The 17,019-nt window shown below is 47.6% G+C and overlaps 1 protein-coding gene across 8 annotated transcripts in view; it reads left to right on the top strand.

Annotated features, from left to right (window-relative positions):
• LOC140202485 (serine/threonine-protein kinase 38-like) overlaps positions 1 to 17,019 on the top strand; it is a 71,671-nt gene that overhangs the window by 25,812 nt on the left and 28,840 nt on the right. For 4 of the 8 annotated variants that reach the window (XM_072267388.1, XM_072267382.1, XM_072267384.1 and 1 more), the window contains 5 exons: positions 1,284 to 1,426; positions 5,085 to 5,136; positions 9,782 to 9,904; positions 11,538 to 11,621; positions 12,482 to 12,605. In XM_072267388.1, the coding sequence (XP_072123489.1) occupies positions 1,284 to 1,426; positions 5,085 to 5,136; positions 9,782 to 9,904; positions 11,538 to 11,621; positions 12,482 to 12,605 (526 nt within the window). The other 4 variants (XM_072267383.1, XM_072267386.1, XM_072267387.1 and 1 more) reach the window with 2 other exon arrangements.

Below are 17,019 nucleotides of genomic sequence, written 5' to 3' on the forward strand. Positions count from 1 at the left end.
CAGAGGTGAGGGAACCCACTCTTACGACCTGATCTGACAGGAAGTCCAGAAGGCAGGGTGAAGACCGCGGTCTCTGAGCTTCTTGTTGAGCCTGGAGGGAATTCATGCGGTGCATCTAACATCAGCATCTTTCTCTCAAACTGCAGGGTGAATTCCATCATAATATGATCACTGCTTTGGGGCGGGGGGGGGCTGGGCCAAAGAAAGGAACATTATGTTGTCTCGGTTTATTTTTGTCATTTGTACCAAGGTACAGCAAAAAGCTTTGACTGCGTGTCATCCTGACGGATCTTTCCATACATCAGTATGCCGAGGTCGTACAAAGAAAGCAGAGCACAGGATAAAGTGTTAGCGTTACAGTGCAGATAGACAATAAACTGCAAGGGGTACTGTGAGGTAGATTTGGAGATCAAGAGTCATCTTTAGCAAAGAGAGGTGTGGAGCACAGGAGAATGAGGGGAGATTTAAAGAGGTATACAAAGTGCAAACAGGCTTTTTTCCCTCTGCTTGGGTGAGACTAGAACTAGAGTGTTTAGAGTGAAAGGTGAAATAGTTAAGAAGGAATTATTTATTTATTGAGATACAGAGCAGGGTGGCCCTTCGGCCCTTTGACACATGCTGCCCTGCAATCTCTTGATTTAACTCTTAGCCTAATCACAGGACAATTTACAATGACCAACTAACCTACCAATCTGGTATGCCTTTAGACTGTGGGAGGAAACTGGAGCACCCAGAGGAACCCCATGCAGTGGCAGGGAGAAGGTGCAGGCGGTGGTGGGAATTGAACCTGGGTCGCTGACACTGTGAAGCGGTGTGCTAACCACTACGCTACCGTGCCGCCCCGACCTGAGGGGGAGCTTCTTCACGTGAGCGTGGAACGAGTTGCCAACAGAAGTGGTAGTTGCGTTTTCGATTGTAACATTCGGATAGGTACGTGGCTGGGTGGAACTTGGAGAGCTATGGTCTGGGCGCAAACTAGATGGGACTAGGCAGAAGATGAGATGAGCATGGACTAGATGGGATGAACAGCCTGTTTTTGCAGTATAGTAATCAATAACTCTATAGCTGTGTAACTGGGTGTCAGTCTCCACCTCTGGTGTGTGGAGAAACACAGATCATCATTTCCTCCTTGTGCCAACGATCCCCTGCGTCAGTCAGAGTATTTATGGGCAGATTTATTTCTGAATCAGGATGAGATCATCCCCACCTAGAATAACATCTCTCTGGAGAACGAAGCCAGGAAACCGAGAGTGCTTACAAGGTGTTTACCATCCTTTCTTCAGCAGGTTGCCATGGCGATGGTTGGAGGGAGTGCAGCATCCTTTCCGATGAGTAACCACACAAGAGAGAGGGTTACTGTTGCCAAGCTAACACTGGAAAATTTCTACAGTAACCTGATCGCACAGCATGAAGAGAGAGAGATGAGGTAACGTCTGTCTGACCACTCTATGAGGCTATTCAACCCCTCTGACCTGGTCTGCCTTTCGCAGAGTTATCCGACGATGACAGGACACTTGTGCGGGAGAGTTTTTAAAGTGGAAAAGCTGTTGAACTGGGGCAGTTCCACTCTCTCGACCTCAGAGGTCTGGGTGCAGTGGCACAAGTAGTTGTTACAAACTGGAGTCTTCCTTGGTTGCAGTGGATAGCCATGACTTCTGTGTCACCCCATGCCCTTCACTGTCCGTGAAACATTACAGAACTGTCTTCCTGGCCATTGGATTTCAGTGTTGACCTCACTGGCCCAGTCTCTAGACACGTCCCGATCTCTCTGGGGTATGAGGTCCGCTGGCTACCCTCACCTGGTTTAGCCCCGCCCGTCGAAGCAGTGTACCGGGCCCTGGCCGCTGTCGCATGCAAACAACTACTTGGAGCCACAGGTGAGAGCTGAGTGCCCGGTGGGGACCCAGGGTGAGTGAGCTGCCCCACAATGGACAGGAAAGGCCCCTTCACCAGTGGTGCTAGCCCTCCCTGGACACCCCATACATTCCTTTGGAGAATGAGAACATAGAACACGGCACATAAAACATAGAACATTACAGCACAGTACAGGCCCTTCGGCCCACGATGTTGTGCCGACCTTTTAACCTACTTGAAGATCAATCGAACCCTTTCCTCCCACATAGGTCTCTGTCTTTCTATCGTCCACGTCGAGGCAGCATGTAGTGTGCCAGTTAGTACAACGATTTACAGCACCACCTCCGAGATCGGGTTTCAGTTCCCACTGTGATCTGTGAGGAGTTTGTACTGTCACTCTGATTTGACACAAAAATGATGCATTTCACTGTATATTTCCATGTACGTGTGACAAATAAAGCTAATCTTTATCTTTAAGAGTTTATCTTTAATGTATCTGACTCTACCAAGGCCCGGCAGTGCATTCCATGCACCCACCCCTCCCTGTGTAAAAAATAAAAACTACCTCTGGCATCTCCCCGATCAAAATGTCGACTGTTTCTTCCCCGTTTTGACCCATTTGCCCGTGTTTGGCCAATATCCCTCTAAACCCTTTCTTCTCTCAGGAACAGAATCAGGTTCACTCTCACTGACTTGTATAATGTGAATTTGATGATTTGCAGTGCAGTACAGTGGAAAGACACAAACAAATTACTAGAATAAATAGTGCAAAACTTAGAATAAATCGGTAGTGTATATGGGTTCATGGACTATTCCCGAATTTGATGGTGGAGGGGAAGAAGCTGTGACTGAAAGGTTGGGTGTGTGTCCTCAGGCTCCCATTCCTCCTCCCCAGTGGTCCTTGATGATGGGTGTCCCCTCTATGAGGCAGCACCTCTTGAAGATGTTTTTGATGATGTGGAGGGTTGTGCCGTGATGGAGCTGGGTGAATCTACAACCCTCTGCACATTTTAGAAATCCTGTGCATTGGAGACCCCATACCAGATGGTGATCAGCTCCCTACAATGAGGAATCATGGAATCACACTGAAAGGGACCGTTCAGCCCATCGAATCAGTGCCAGCTCTTGGTTAAGCAAGTCATCAAAGCAGGGATGTAATGCTGAAGCTTCATAAGGCATTGGTCAGACCACTTTTGGGGTACTTTTGGGCCCTGTATCTAAGAAAAGATGTGCTGGCATTGCAGAGGAGATTCACAAGAATGATCCTGGGAATGAAAAGGTTAACGTATGAGGAGCTTTTGATGGCTCTGGTCCTGTACTCACTGTGGCTTAGAAGAATGAGGGGGGATCTCATTGAAACTTATCGAGTATTGAAAGGTCTGGACAGAGTGGATGCAGAGAAGATGTTTCCTATTGTCGTGGAGTTTAGGACCAGAGGGCACAGCCTCAGAACATAGGGACATTCATTTAGAATGGAGGTGAGGGGGAATTTCTTTATCAGAGGGTAATGAATCTGTGGAATTCACTGCCACAAATGGCTGTGGAGGCCAAGTCATTGGGTATATTTAAAGTGGAGGTTGATAATGTCCTTGCTTAATAAGAGAGTCAAAGGTTATTGGGAAAAGGGAGGAGGATGGGGTTGAGTGGGGTAAGGCAGACTCCATGGGCCCTACTTCTGCTCCTATATCTTATGGTCTTAAATAGCTGGTAACTGGAATACCCAGGAAATTCCAGAAGGGTTGCAACTGTGTTACCTAGTGACAAGATACCATGACTGCCAGCTAGCCAAGTGGGGCTTTCCTCGCCTTTGTCATGATGGTGATGTTGTCATCTTCATTGTCACATCGGGAGCTGCAGGGGACCTGTCTCACCAAGCAGCAAGTATCTGGCTGTCGCACCAAGTGCATAATGTGCAGACAACGTAATCGAAGACCCCACACAAGTCGGACATTCTCTCTTCTCCCCTCTTCCATTGGGCAGAAGATACAAAAACCTGAAAGCACGTCCCACCAGGCTCCAGAACAGCTCACACCCCGCTGTTATAACACTATTGAATGGTTCCCTAGTACAATAAGATGGACTGTCAACCTCACAATCTTCCTCGTTATCATCTTGCACTTTATTGTCTGTCTGCACTGCCCCTCCTCGAATCCTGTAACACTTTCTTTGCATTCTGGTAAGAAGAGGCCACTGTACAGGATCAGGAAAAGCTGCAGTGGGTCATAAATTCCCCTAGCTCCGTCATGGGCACGAGCCTCTGTAGCATCCAGGACAACTTCAAAAGGCAGCATCTCGAAAAGGCAGCATCCATCATTAATGACCCTCCGCTCCCAGGAGATGACTTCTCCTCATTTCTACCATCAGGGAGGAGATACAGGAGACAAACACTCAGCTTCTTCCCCTCTGCCATCAGATTTCTAAACAGACAGTAAACTCATGACCACCACCAGTACACTTTTGCTCCTTACTTGTTCTACTTATATAATTTTATATATAAAATACTGTGCAAAAGTCTTAGCCACATGCAACAGAATTCAGTAGAGCGAAAGAGAATATGCTTTCAAAAATAATGACATGAAAAGTTTATGAACATCAAAAAATATTCTAAAGTGCAGTGAACAGTAAAAAAAAACTAAATCAGATCAATATTTGACATGACCACACGTTGCCTTTAAAACTATACCAATTCTCTAAGGTACACCGTTGTGCAGTTTTATAAGAAAATCGGCTGGTAGGTTGTTTCAAACATCTTGGAGAACTTGCCACAGTTCTTCAGCAGACTTTGGCTGTCTCACTTGCTTCTGTCTCTCCAGGTAATCCCAGACAGACTCGATGATGTTGAGATCAGGGCTCTGTGGAGGCCATACCATCTGAAACCATATTAAATACGAGGGTACCTAAGACTTTGCACAATATTGTTTATATATGTATGTGTGTACATATGTTTATATATGTATGTGTGTATGTATTATTTATGTATTGCACTGCTGCCACCAAACAAATTTCATGACATTCTGATTCACATTCATTGGTTTGCCTCGTTCTACCTCAATCTACTGATGTAATGAAATGATCTGTTTGGATGGCATGCAGAACCAGGTTTCCCACTGTACAGTATCTTGGTACAGATGACACTAATAAACTATTTTACCAATTACTGTCCAGCCCCTCCATCTACTCTCACTGATTTTGTTCAATGGTTAACGAGGCTGGTTTAATTTTCTCTCCAGGCAGGTGCAATTGGAAAAAGCAATGGAGCAGGAAGGACTGGCTGATGAGGACGTAAGTGACCTGTTGGTACTGTGGGATCACCATGTCCCCCTTTCTGTCATGTCTGCCGAGCCCCAAGCCCCACTGTGGACTAAAATTGTTCCAAGTTGCAAAAGTGATCAAACAGTTGAATTCTTGTAACCTCTCCCACGTCCCGAATATTGAAAGGCCTAGATCAGGTGTTCACAACCTGGGGTCTGTGGACTCCTTGCTTAATGGTATTGGTCCATGGCGTAAAAATGGTTGGGATCCTGGCTTAGATAGGGTGGATGTGGAGAAAATGTTTTCTAAAGTAGAGGAGTCTAAAACCAGAGAGCACAGTCTCAGAATAGAAGATATCCCTTTAGTTCAGAGATGAGGAGGAATTTCTTTAGTCGGATGGTGGTGAATATGTGGAATTCATTGCCACAGAAGCCTGAGGAGGCCAAGTCGTTGGATATATTTAAAAGCGCAGGTTGATAGGTTCTTAATTAGTCAGGACGTCAAGGAGTAAGGCAGGAGAATGGGGTTGAGAGGGATAATAAATCAGCCATGATGGAATGGTAGAGTAGACTCAATGGGTTCTTATATGGTCTTATCTCAGTGAAGAGTTATATCATGAGCAAGTTCTGGCTATGCTCAGGATTAACACATAGAAGCAGGCATGTAATGGTTAAAAGCAGAGTGAGTTACCCATGGCAATTATAAACAAAAGTCAGCTCAAGTCGAGATATTGCCACATACTCAGCTACGGTGAGGTTAGCCTAACTCTTTACAGCACCAACGATCTGCAATCGGAATTCCATTCCCACGTCAGCGTGGGTTTCCTCTGGGTGACCTGGTTTCCTCCCAAATTCCAATGATGTACAAGTTAGGGTTAGTAAGTTGTGGGCGTACTATGTTGGCGGCAGGAGGCGGTGACACACTTGTGGGCTGCCCTCACCACATCCTCGGACTGTGTTGGTTGTTGACACTAATGACACATTTCGCTGTGTGTTTCGATGTACCTGTGACAAATAAAACTAATCTTTATAAATCTTTAGGCCTCACATGCAGCAGCATCATGGGTGTGAATGTATGGCCAACACACAGAATATAAATTATCCATGAATTATACAGCACGCTGAAGAAAAGATTCTGGGAATCTGAAACAGAAATGGAAAACACTCTAAACACTCAGCTGTTTAGTCAGGGCCTGTGGGGAAAGAAGCTGTCACCATTTCCAATTGGAGATCATTTATCAGAATGTCAATTGTTTCTCTCTCTCTCTCCAAAGGTGTCACCTGCTGCTGGCGTAACTCAGTGGGTCGAGCAGCAGCTGAGGGAGGGGGATGGCTGACAAATCTGTTCTGATGCAGAGTCTTGACCCAAAATGTCGACCATTCTTTCACCACCCCAACAGATGCTGCCCAACCCTCTGTGTTTATTTATTTTAAAGTTCAAAGTAAATTTTATTATCAAAGTACATATTTGTCACCAAATACAACCCTGAGATTCATTGACTGAGATAAAATGTGGAACAGGCCCTTCTGGCCCCCTCCAGCTACGCTGCCAGCAAGTACCGATTTAATCCTCGCTTAATCACGGGACAGTTTGCTATGACCAATTAGCCTACCAATGGATACAACTTTGGACTGTGTGAGGAAACCAGAGTAGCGGGAGAAAACCCATTCAGTCTCAGGGAGTATGTACAAACTCCTTGCAGATGGTGCTGGAATTGAACTCTGAGCTCTGATGCTCCGAGCTGTGACAGCTTCCCCCACAGACGCTGCCTGACCCACAGAGTTCCCGGAGTAGTTTTCATTTTGCTCCAGACTCCAGCACCTGCTGCCTCTTGTGTCTCCTTTTCCTGTTTCTATTGCTTTAAATGGTTTGGCACAGACTAGATGGGCTGAAGGGCCTGTTTCTGTGCTGTACTTTTTCATGGTTCTATGTTCTGAAATGAGGCTTAGAAATGGCACACCACAAATGTATCAAGAGATAAGTCTCTTTGACCTAAGGGGTACTTCTATACACAAGAAATACTGCAGATCCTGGAAATTCAGAGTAACGCTCACAAAATGCAGGAGGAACTCAGCAGGTCAGGAGAATCTATGGAGAGGAATAAACAGTTGATGTTTTGGGCTGAGACAATTTATCAGGACTGGAAAGAATAGAATAGAATAGTACAGCACAGTACAGGCCCTTTGGCCCACAATGTTGTGCCGACCCTCAAACCCTGCCTCCCATATAAGCCCCCACCTTAAATTCCTCCATATACCTGTCTAGTAGTCTCTTAAACTTCACTAGTGTATCTGCCTCCACCACTGACTCAGGCAGTGCATTCCACACACCAACCACTCTCTGAGTAAAAAACCTTCCTCTAATATCCCCCTTGAACTTCCCACCCCTTACCTTAAAGCCATGTCCTCTTGTATTGAGCAGTGGTGCCCTGGGGAAGAGGCACTGTCTATCCACTCTATCTATTCCTCTTAATATCTTGTACACATCTATCATGTCTCCTCTCATCCTCCTTCTCTCCAAAGAGTAAAGCCCTAGCTCCCTTAATCTCTGATCATAATGCATACTCTCTAAACCAGACAGCATTCTGGTAAATCTCCTCTGTACCCTTTCCAATGCTTCCACATCCTTCCTATAGTGAGGCGACCAGAACTGGACACAGTACTCCAAGTGTGGGCTAACCAGAGTTTTATAGAGCTGTATCATCACATCGCGACTCTTAAACTCTCTCCCTCGACTTATGAAAGCTGACACCCCATAAGCTTTCTTAACTGCCCTATCCACCTCTGAGGCAACTTTCAGAGAGATCTGTGGACATGTACCCCCAGATCCCTCTGCTCCTCAGAGGGAAGAGGGAAGATGCCAGAATGAGAAAGAGGGGGTGGGGGGAGGAGAAGGAGGACAAGCTGGAAGGTGATAAGTGAATCCAGGCGGGACGGCAACAGGGAATGAAGTAAGAAGCTGGAAGGTGATAGGTGGGAAAGGTAAAGGGCTGGAGAGGAAGGAATCTGATAGGAGAGGAGAGTGGGCCATGGCAGAAAGGGAAGAAGGAGGGGACCCAGAGGGAGGTGATGGGCAGGTGAGAAGTGAAGGTGTAAGAGGCGAGTGAAAATGGGGAATAGAGAAAGAGAGAAGGGGAAGAAGGTAGCGGGGAGGGGGGAGAAATACCAAAAGCTGGAGAACTGATGTTCACTCCATCAGGTTGGAGGCTATCCAAATAGAATATGTTGCTCCTCCAGCTTGAGAGTGACCTCATCGTGGCAGAAGAGAAGGCATGGACCAACAAGTTGGTATGGGCAGTGGAATTAAAATAGTTGGCCACTGGGAAATCCTGCCTGTTGGGGGAAGGTACTTGATAAAGCAATCTCCCACTCTACGTCAGGTCTCACCAATATAGCGGAAGCTGCATTGGGAACACTGGATACAGCAAATGACCCCAATAGATTCACAGGTGAAGTGTTAGCTCAGCTGGAGGAACTGTTTGGGTCCTGAACTGAGGTGAGAGAGGAGGTGTAGGGCAGGAGTAGCACTTGCTCTATTTGCAGGGATAAGTGCTGAGAGGGAGATCGGTAAAATTCTATATAATGCCATACGGTAACATCCTCACTGACAGCACTGAGGTGTGAGTATTTGTGGGAGGTTCTGCCTATCTGTGGAATGTCCCTGTCAAAGTATTCTCGCAATTTGCAACAGAAGTAAGGAGTACCAGCTATAAATGTACAAAATTTAACCCAATTGTGGAGTTTGGGCTGGAGGTCTCAAAAGACAAAGTACATGTATTACTAAAGTACATATATATCAGCATATACTACCTTGAGATTTATTTTCTTGCAGGCATTTACAAGAAAATAAAGAAATACAATAGAATGCATGAAAAACTGTACTTAAGCAATCAATCTGCAAAGGAAGGCAAATTGTGCAGATAAATAAATAAATAAATAAATAATACTACAAGCATGAGTTGTAGAGTCATTGAAAGAGAGTCTGTAGGTTGTGAAATCAGTTCGTTGTTGAGGTGAGTGAAGTTATATTGGTTCCATATTGGTTCAGGAGCCTGATACTTTATACTTTATTGTCGCCAAACAATTGATACTAGAACGCACAATCATCACAGCGATATTTGATTCTGCGCTTCACACTCCCTGGATTACAAACATTAAATATTAAAAATACTAAAAATTAGTAAATATTAAACATTTAAATTATAAATCATAAATAGAAAATAGAAAAATGGGAAGTAAGGTAGTGCAAAAAAACCGAGAAGCAGGTCCGGATATTTGGAGGGTACGGCCCAGATCCGGGTCAGGATCCGTTCAGCAGTCTTATCACAGTTAGAAAGAAGCTGTTCCCAAATCTGGCCGTACGAGTCTTCAAGGTGAAGATGGCTGAGAGGTATTAAACTGTTCCTGAACTTGGTGGTGTGGGACCTCCTGCTTGATGGTAGTAGCAAGGAGCGGGCATGGTGGGGTCCATTGATGATGGTTTCTTGTAAATGTCCTCAATAGTGGGGAGGGCTTTGCTTGCGATGGAGTCCACCACTTTCAGTAGACATTTCCATTTTTTGGGGAGCAATGTGGGAATTTGGGATGAGGTGGTGGTTCTGGAAGTTTTCAGTGCAGTCTTGTGTAAAACTCGGATGTATAGTGACGATGACCGTTTCTGCTGTGTTTTGCAAAAGAAACAAATGCGGAGGACGCAGCACGCCCAGAAGGAGACAGAGTTTCTCCGCCTGAAGAGAACCAGGCTGGGTCTGGATGACTTTGAGTCTCTGAAGGTCATTGGAAGAGGCGCCTTTGGAGAGGTTGGTCCATCACTTCTGTGAGCTGCTCGAAGGTGGAGATGCAAAAACTTCTCACTCGACTTTCACCCTCCCCTCCCACCACCAGTCTCTGTTTTGTTCGTTTGCCTCCAACTGTCACCCACCTGCCTTCCCCTCCCCTACCTCGCTCAAGCTACCCATTGTCCTGGTCTCCTGATTTGAGGAAAGAATTACTGACTTTCGAGGCAGTGCAGAGGAGGTTCACCAGTTTGATTCTGAAGATGAGGGGGTTAGTCCATGAGGAGACAGTGAGATGCCTAGGACAGTTCACGAGAATGAGAGAGGACCTTAACCAAAACATATACGAAAGGGATAGATTAGATAGAGGCAGGAACGTTGTTTCCACTGGCAAGTGAGACTAGAACTAAGGGAACATAGCCTCAAGACTTGGGGGAGTAGATTTAGCGTGAGGTTGAGGGGAAGCTGCTTTTCCCAGAGAGTAATGAATGAGTGGAATTCTCTTCCCAGGGAAGCGGTAAAAGTTACCTCATTAAAGATATTTATGACACAGTTAGATAGATGTTTGCGTGGCAGGGAATTTAGGGATCTGGGGAAAAGGCAGAGCTGGGTCCACAGCTGGGTCAGCCATGATCTTATTGAATGGCAGAGCGGATTTAATGGGCCAGACAGCCGACTCCTGCTCCTATTTCTTGTGTCCTTCACCCCTCCGCAGCTCAGGGTCCTGCCCCATCTCTATATACTGACCGTGCTCCCTCTCCACTCTCAGTCTTGATCCGAAACACTGACAGTTCCTCTCCCTCCACGATGCTGCTCGTCACGCTGTTTCCCCGACAGTTTGTTCTGACTTGTGCGTTCCCTGTGTCTCCAACTCCAGGGATGGTTTCTTTACCCCTTCGTTTTCTAACCTGTCTCCGGGAGAGGAGGTCAGTGCCGACCCTGACCCTCTGGGCGTGCCCTGCTGTTCTGCATTTCACAATTCCTACCTTGCTGAATACAGAACACTGCAGCGTAGTACAAAGCCTTTCAGCCTATGATGTTGTGCTGACCTTTTAACCTACTCTAAGATCAATCATACCCTTCCCTCCTATGACGCTCTCCATTTTCTATCATCCATGTGCCTATAAGACAGTCCTGCCAAAGGGTCTCAGCCCAAAGCATCGACTGTACTTCTTTGCAGAGATGCTGCCTGGCCTGCTGAGTTCCTCCAGCATTTTGTGTGTGTTGCGTGGGTTTCCAGCATCTGCAGATTTTGTAATGTTTGTCTTAAATGTCCCTAATGTTTCTGCCTCTACCACCGCCCAGGCAGCACATTTCAGGCTCCCACCACTCTTGGTGTAAAGATCTTACCCCTGACAACCCTCCAATCACCTTAAAATGCTGCCCCCTCATATTAGGTATTTCAACTCTGAGAAAAGGCCTCTGGCTGTCCACTCAATCTGTGCCTCTTATCATCTTGTACTCCTCTGTAAGTCACCACTCTTTCTCCTTCCCTCCAAAGAGAAAAGCCCTGGCTCGTTCAACCTATCCCCATAAGACATGCTCTCTCATCCAGGCAGCATCCTGATGAATCTCTGCTGCGCCCTCTCTAAAGCTTCCACCTCCTTCCTGCTGGGGGGGAAGTAGCTGATTTGTTTGCCACACGTTTTGTCTTTAGGTTCGTCTGGTGCAGAAGAAGGACACTGGGCACATTTACGCCATGAAGATCCTTCGCAAGGCCGACATGTTGGAAAAGGAGCAGGTGGGTAAGCAGCTGATTGTCAAAAACAATGCTGTCCCCAATCTGGGCAACTAATTTCATTTTCCTCATTTACCCATCACCTCCTCTTGATGCCCCTCCTCCTTCCCTTTCTCCCATGATCCACTCTCCTCCCCTATCAGATTCCTTCTTCTTCGGTCCTTTACCTTTCCCACATAACACCTCCCAGCTTCTTAATTCATCCCCCTCCCCACCCACCCAGTTTCACCTATTACCTTTCAGCTTGTCCTCCTTCCCTCCTCTTCTCCCCCACCTTTTATCCTGACATCTTTCCCCAACCCCACCACCTTCCTTTCTAGTCCTGATGAAGGGTCTCGGTCCAAAAAGTCAACTGTTTATTCATTTCCATAGGTGCTGCCTGACCTGCTGAGTTCCTCCAGCATTCTGTGTGTGTTCTTCTGGTTTTTCAGCATCTAAAGATTCTCTTGTGTTTATAGTTAATTAATATAATTTATTCATTTAGAGATACAGGATGATAACAGGTCCTTCTGGCCCAGAGAGCCCATCCCACCCAATTACACCCATATGACCAATTGACCTACTAACTGTAGCTCTTTGGAATGTGTGAGGAAACCAGAGCATCCAGAGGAAACAGTTCCAGAGGGTAGAAAAGTTCTAGAGAGATACGGACCAAACATGGGGAAATGGGACTAGCTCAGGGGACCCGAAGGATGAGTTGTGCTGAAGGGCCTGTGTCAATGCTGGATTCAACTCTGACCCTCGTGGCTCTACCTCCTCCACCTTTACAATGAGATGGGGCTTGAATATTCTCCATCTGACAGCCCCCCCCGCCCCGCCCCCCCGTCCGTCCGTGGTTAATTGTGGCCTGTTATCGAACGCAGGTGGCCCACATTCGAGCAGAGAGGGACATCCTAGTGGAGGCGGACAGTGCCTGGGTGGTCAAGATGTTCTACAGCTTCCAAGACAAGCGGAACCTGTATCTAATCATGGAGTTTCTGCCTGGAGGTCAGTATGTTCACTCGCAGATTGGTCACCTTGTCTCTGTCACTCTTTCATCAAAACTATCTGCCCCTCCATCTGTCTACAAACTCTGCAACAAAGCCATCAATCCCATCATCCAAATCATTGACATATAACGTAAGAAGAATCAGTCCCAACACAGACCCCCTGTGGAACACCATTAGTCACCGCCAACCAACTAGAAAAGGCTCCCTTTATTCCCACTCTTTGCCTCCAGCCAGTCAGCCATTCCTTTATCCATGCTAGTGTACTGCCCTGGTTCATATATTTACTGTTCTGTTCTGTTTTCATGCTTGTTTGGTTACTGTTGAAGATGGGAGATGAGGAGAAATGTGTACCATCCAATTAGGATGGTCCGATTAAGGGGAGGTTTCTCTGGTGAGGGACACTAAGGTTGGGTTTGGGGCTTTTGTTGGAGAGGAGATGAAGAGAGGTGAAGCAGGGGAGAACCGGTTGTGGGAGACCCATTTGTTCGGGATGGATTGCGAGCGACGTTCGGAAGGTGGTGTGGGTGTTCACGTTGACTGAAGGCCCAGCGCGTGAGTGACAGAGAAGTTCAAGAGGAGCCCCAACTTATGCACGTTTGACTGTTTAATTAGAATGGCCCTTTTCGTTTAGTTATTCTTTACTAACCCTCTAGGTAAGATTCATAAATATCATTCATTTAACTGTATGCAGTGTGCTGTCTGTTATTTTGTGGCACTAATTAGTAACAGGGTTGCAAATGACACAGCACTCACCCAAACCGGGGTTTGGGATGGGATCGAGTGCACCTCAATCTCACACGTTTGGCAGGGCCAGAGGTTGTACACAGCCAAGGAAACCAGGGTGTTTCATTGTGGGGGCTCGTCTGGGATCGATTCTGTTGGATGCTGCTTGATTGATCTGAGCATTGATCCAGTGGGTTGTGTGTCTAAATCTGTGTTAATCTATTGTTTGGTAAAGTGATGACGATACATGGTTATGGATGCTGCATAGGGTGGAGCGGAGATTTGATAAAGTGGCAGGCAAAGACTTTGTTCTAGTTCAGACTAGCACTGACGTAATGGCAGTAGAACTGCCTGGTACTACTGGGGTGCCGGGAGACGGGGGACATGGGTAGGAGCAGAGTGAAGGTGAGGTACTATTGAGGTGCTGGGAGGGGGGGGGCATGGGTTCTCCATACTTTCCGGGAGGAGGGGAGTGCAGGTGAGCACGCTGAATCAGAAGCCGAGTTTCCCATAGCTGGGGGCGGAAACTTTAAAGACAAGTTGCCGTCTATTCTGTGGAGTGAGGGGAAGGAGTGGTTTGATGTAGAAGGTTGTCCAGTGAGGGGTGGGCATTCTGAGTTGGTAGCGGCCCTTGCCCCCCTGTCGAATAAATGGCAAAATGCCCAAGTTCGAAGTCCCAGCTATCGTATGCTCACCCTGTTCTCAGGAACGAAGTCCACCCCTAAAGGGGAAGAGGAGTATGAGACTTGAGCAGAGCAGACCTCTCAGTTGCTGGATGAGTGACAGTGCTCTGACAATGTAAAACAACAGCGATTGGTTGAAAGTTTGAGGGGACCAACTGTTGACGTAGTGAGACCCGTAAAGACATAGAACCACGTTGTTACCTCTGTGGCCTACACACAAGCACTAGAAAAGGTGTTTGGTGCGACGGGAAGCCCAGTGGAGCTTATGACAGGGTTTCAGAGCACATTTCAGGAGAAAAGGAGAAGCTTTCTGCCTACATTTTTTGAAGGGGGAGTGTGAGCGACAGGAAACCCCTCAGAGGGTGAGCCCCTGGCTACCTAAGCGGAGAGACCCAGTGAGGGAGTAGCCTGGCATCTCGGGGGGAACACGTTCCCAGCAATATATCAAGGAACACCCTAAAGCAAAATCCCTATTCCTGAAGGCTTAGTGGGGCCAAGCTCCAGTGTATCACTACGGATCGAGGGTATTCATGCTAGAGCCAAACTTGACACTGGCTCTCAGGTTTCTCTGCTGTACCGTACTTTTTATGACCGGTATTTGACGCATTTACCACTGACGCCACTCGGTGCGCTAGAGATCTGGGGTCTTAGTGCGGTTGACTATCTGTACGATGGTTACTTGTTTGCGAAGCTGGAGATTTTGGAGGCAGATGTGGGAGTAGCTGAGGTCCCTGATACATGAGCGCCGGTTTGTCCGGACCCGGTTGAGAGGGGCGAAGCTTCAATTCTCGTGGGGATGAATACTCCAATTGTGAGGAGGCTAGTGGAAGCCTGCAAGGAGAGAGTTGGAGAGAGCTTTCTGAAAACATTGTCCATTCACCCTGTGTTCTGAGCTGCTTTTGAGGAAGTGTGTGGCTGCACTGGGCTGGACGATGAGAATAAACGAGGGACTGTGTGGTTCACCCAGTCAAAACCAGTCGTGTTATGACCTGGTGAAGTAGTGAAAGTGATGGGAAACCCACATTTCCAGGAATGCCTGAGGCAAAGGCCCTCCTGGTGGACGCTCCGGAAGACCACAAAGAGGGGTGCTTACCTGCGGGGGAACTGGTAAGGCCCGAACTGCAGAAGCCCGCGGTTGTACAGGTGAACAGGACTGTCAGGAACTCTTCGGAGCGGGAGGTCACCCTGAGGCAGGGGATGCCAATGGTGCACCTCTTCCTGGTGACAGTAATGTCTCTTCTTCGGTTGTCCATCGAAATCCGATGACGACGTCCACTCCTTTAATGGTGAGATCTTTGATGACTATACAGTCCTATCCTGGACCCACAAGCTCCATTGCAGGTGGGACATGTATATGTGTTAGTGGTGACAACCATGGCTGCATTTCTCCTGGTTCTCTTCTGCTGTCTTCTGGTTGTTCTTTCCATCTCCAGAATACGAACCCCATCCCTACACAGCCGTCGTGAAGTGGTACGGTCAGCAGCAACCTCCTCCAGGTCCTCGGGTCTGATCTTGCACTTCCTTAAAGCATTCTTCATCTGATCCTTATAGCGCTTCTTCAGCCCTCCAGCTGAGTGTCGACCATGATGTAGCTGGCCGTATAACACTCTGCGGGGTAGCCGACATGGGGGCATCCTTATCACGTGCCCCAGCCACTGCAGCTGGTGCTGGGTGATCACGGCCTCAATACTCCTGCAGTTGGTCTTTACAAGTATTTCAGTGTGAGGCACCCGCTCACGCCAGGTAATTCCCAGGATGCGCTGGAGGCAGCTTATGTGGAAGCGCTCCAAGGACTTGATGTGACGGCTGTAGGTTACCCAAGCTTCACAGCTATAGAGGAGGGTGGTGACACAGACCGCTTGGTATACGGCGACCTCTGTGAAGAGACGAAGGCTCCTGTTCCGAAAGACTCTACGCCAAAGTCTCCCAAACGTCTAGTGTCCTTGTGAGATAAGCCGAGGAAACTCTCTGCGAAAAGAGGAAAGATGACTGCCAAGTCGTTCAACTTTGGGGACTCTCTGGTACCTAGAGGTTGGAAGAAGAGGTTGATAGAGCAAATGTTGAAGCTGGAAGATGTCTTTTCTACTGACGAGTTTGTTGTGGGTTGTTCCAAGAGCATTCGCCACATCATCTGGGTGACAGAGGACACCCCATTCGGAGAAAGGTCGCAGTGACTGGCACCTGCAGAGGTGGAGGACGTTCGGCAGCATCTGCAGAAGTTGAAGGAAGCTGGGATCATCACTGAGTCCAGAAGCCCTTACGCATCCCCAATAGTAGTGGCCAGGCAGAAGAATGGGAAGGTACGGATGTGGGTGGACAATTGGACTCTGAACGGATGTACAGTCCCCAACCACCAGTATATAGCCCCGAGAATCGAGGACGCGCTGGCCTGCCTGAATGGTGGGACGTGGTTCAGTGTGCCGGACCTGAGTGGGTATCACCAGATACCCTTGAGTGAGGCTGATAAAGCAAAGACGTATCTGAAGTATGTGTCTGATATGAGAAGGGAGCTGAAAAAGGCTTATGAATTAGCTGAGGTCTTGGCTGCCAAGCAGAATCAAGGAAATAAGAGGACTTATAATCAAAAAGTTAGGTTCCCCCAACTCATGCCTGGAGACCGAGTCCTCATAAGGAATTTGTAGCTGCCTGGAAAGCATAAGTGGGCTGACCGCCGGGCGGCTACACCCTATGTAGTGGAGAGTCAGATGCCAAAGGTACCAGTTTTCCGGGTGAAACCAGGGGATGGGAAAGGACCTGTCAAGATTCTCCATTGTAACCACCTTCTGCCTCTGGGACAAGAGGAGTGTGTTGACCCAAAGCCTGACCTGGGCCCTACACCTAGTAAGAGGACTCTGCAGCGATGCGGAGAGACTGAACGACCAGCAGCAGGAAAGATTAGGCCGGCCCTCGTCCCAGAATGCGATACCTATTCGGAGGATGAGGAAGTAGGGGTGTGGTATATGCTGCCTTTTGCTGACTCCCCACTAATTGAGGAAGAGGTTCCCA

The sequence above is a fragment of the Mobula birostris genome, chromosome 9 (assembly GCF_030028105.1).
Source record: "Mobula birostris isolate sMobBir1 chromosome 9, sMobBir1.hap1, whole genome shotgun sequence".
Classification (NCBI taxonomy): Eukaryota; Metazoa; Chordata; class Chondrichthyes; order Myliobatiformes; family Myliobatidae; genus Mobula; species Mobula birostris.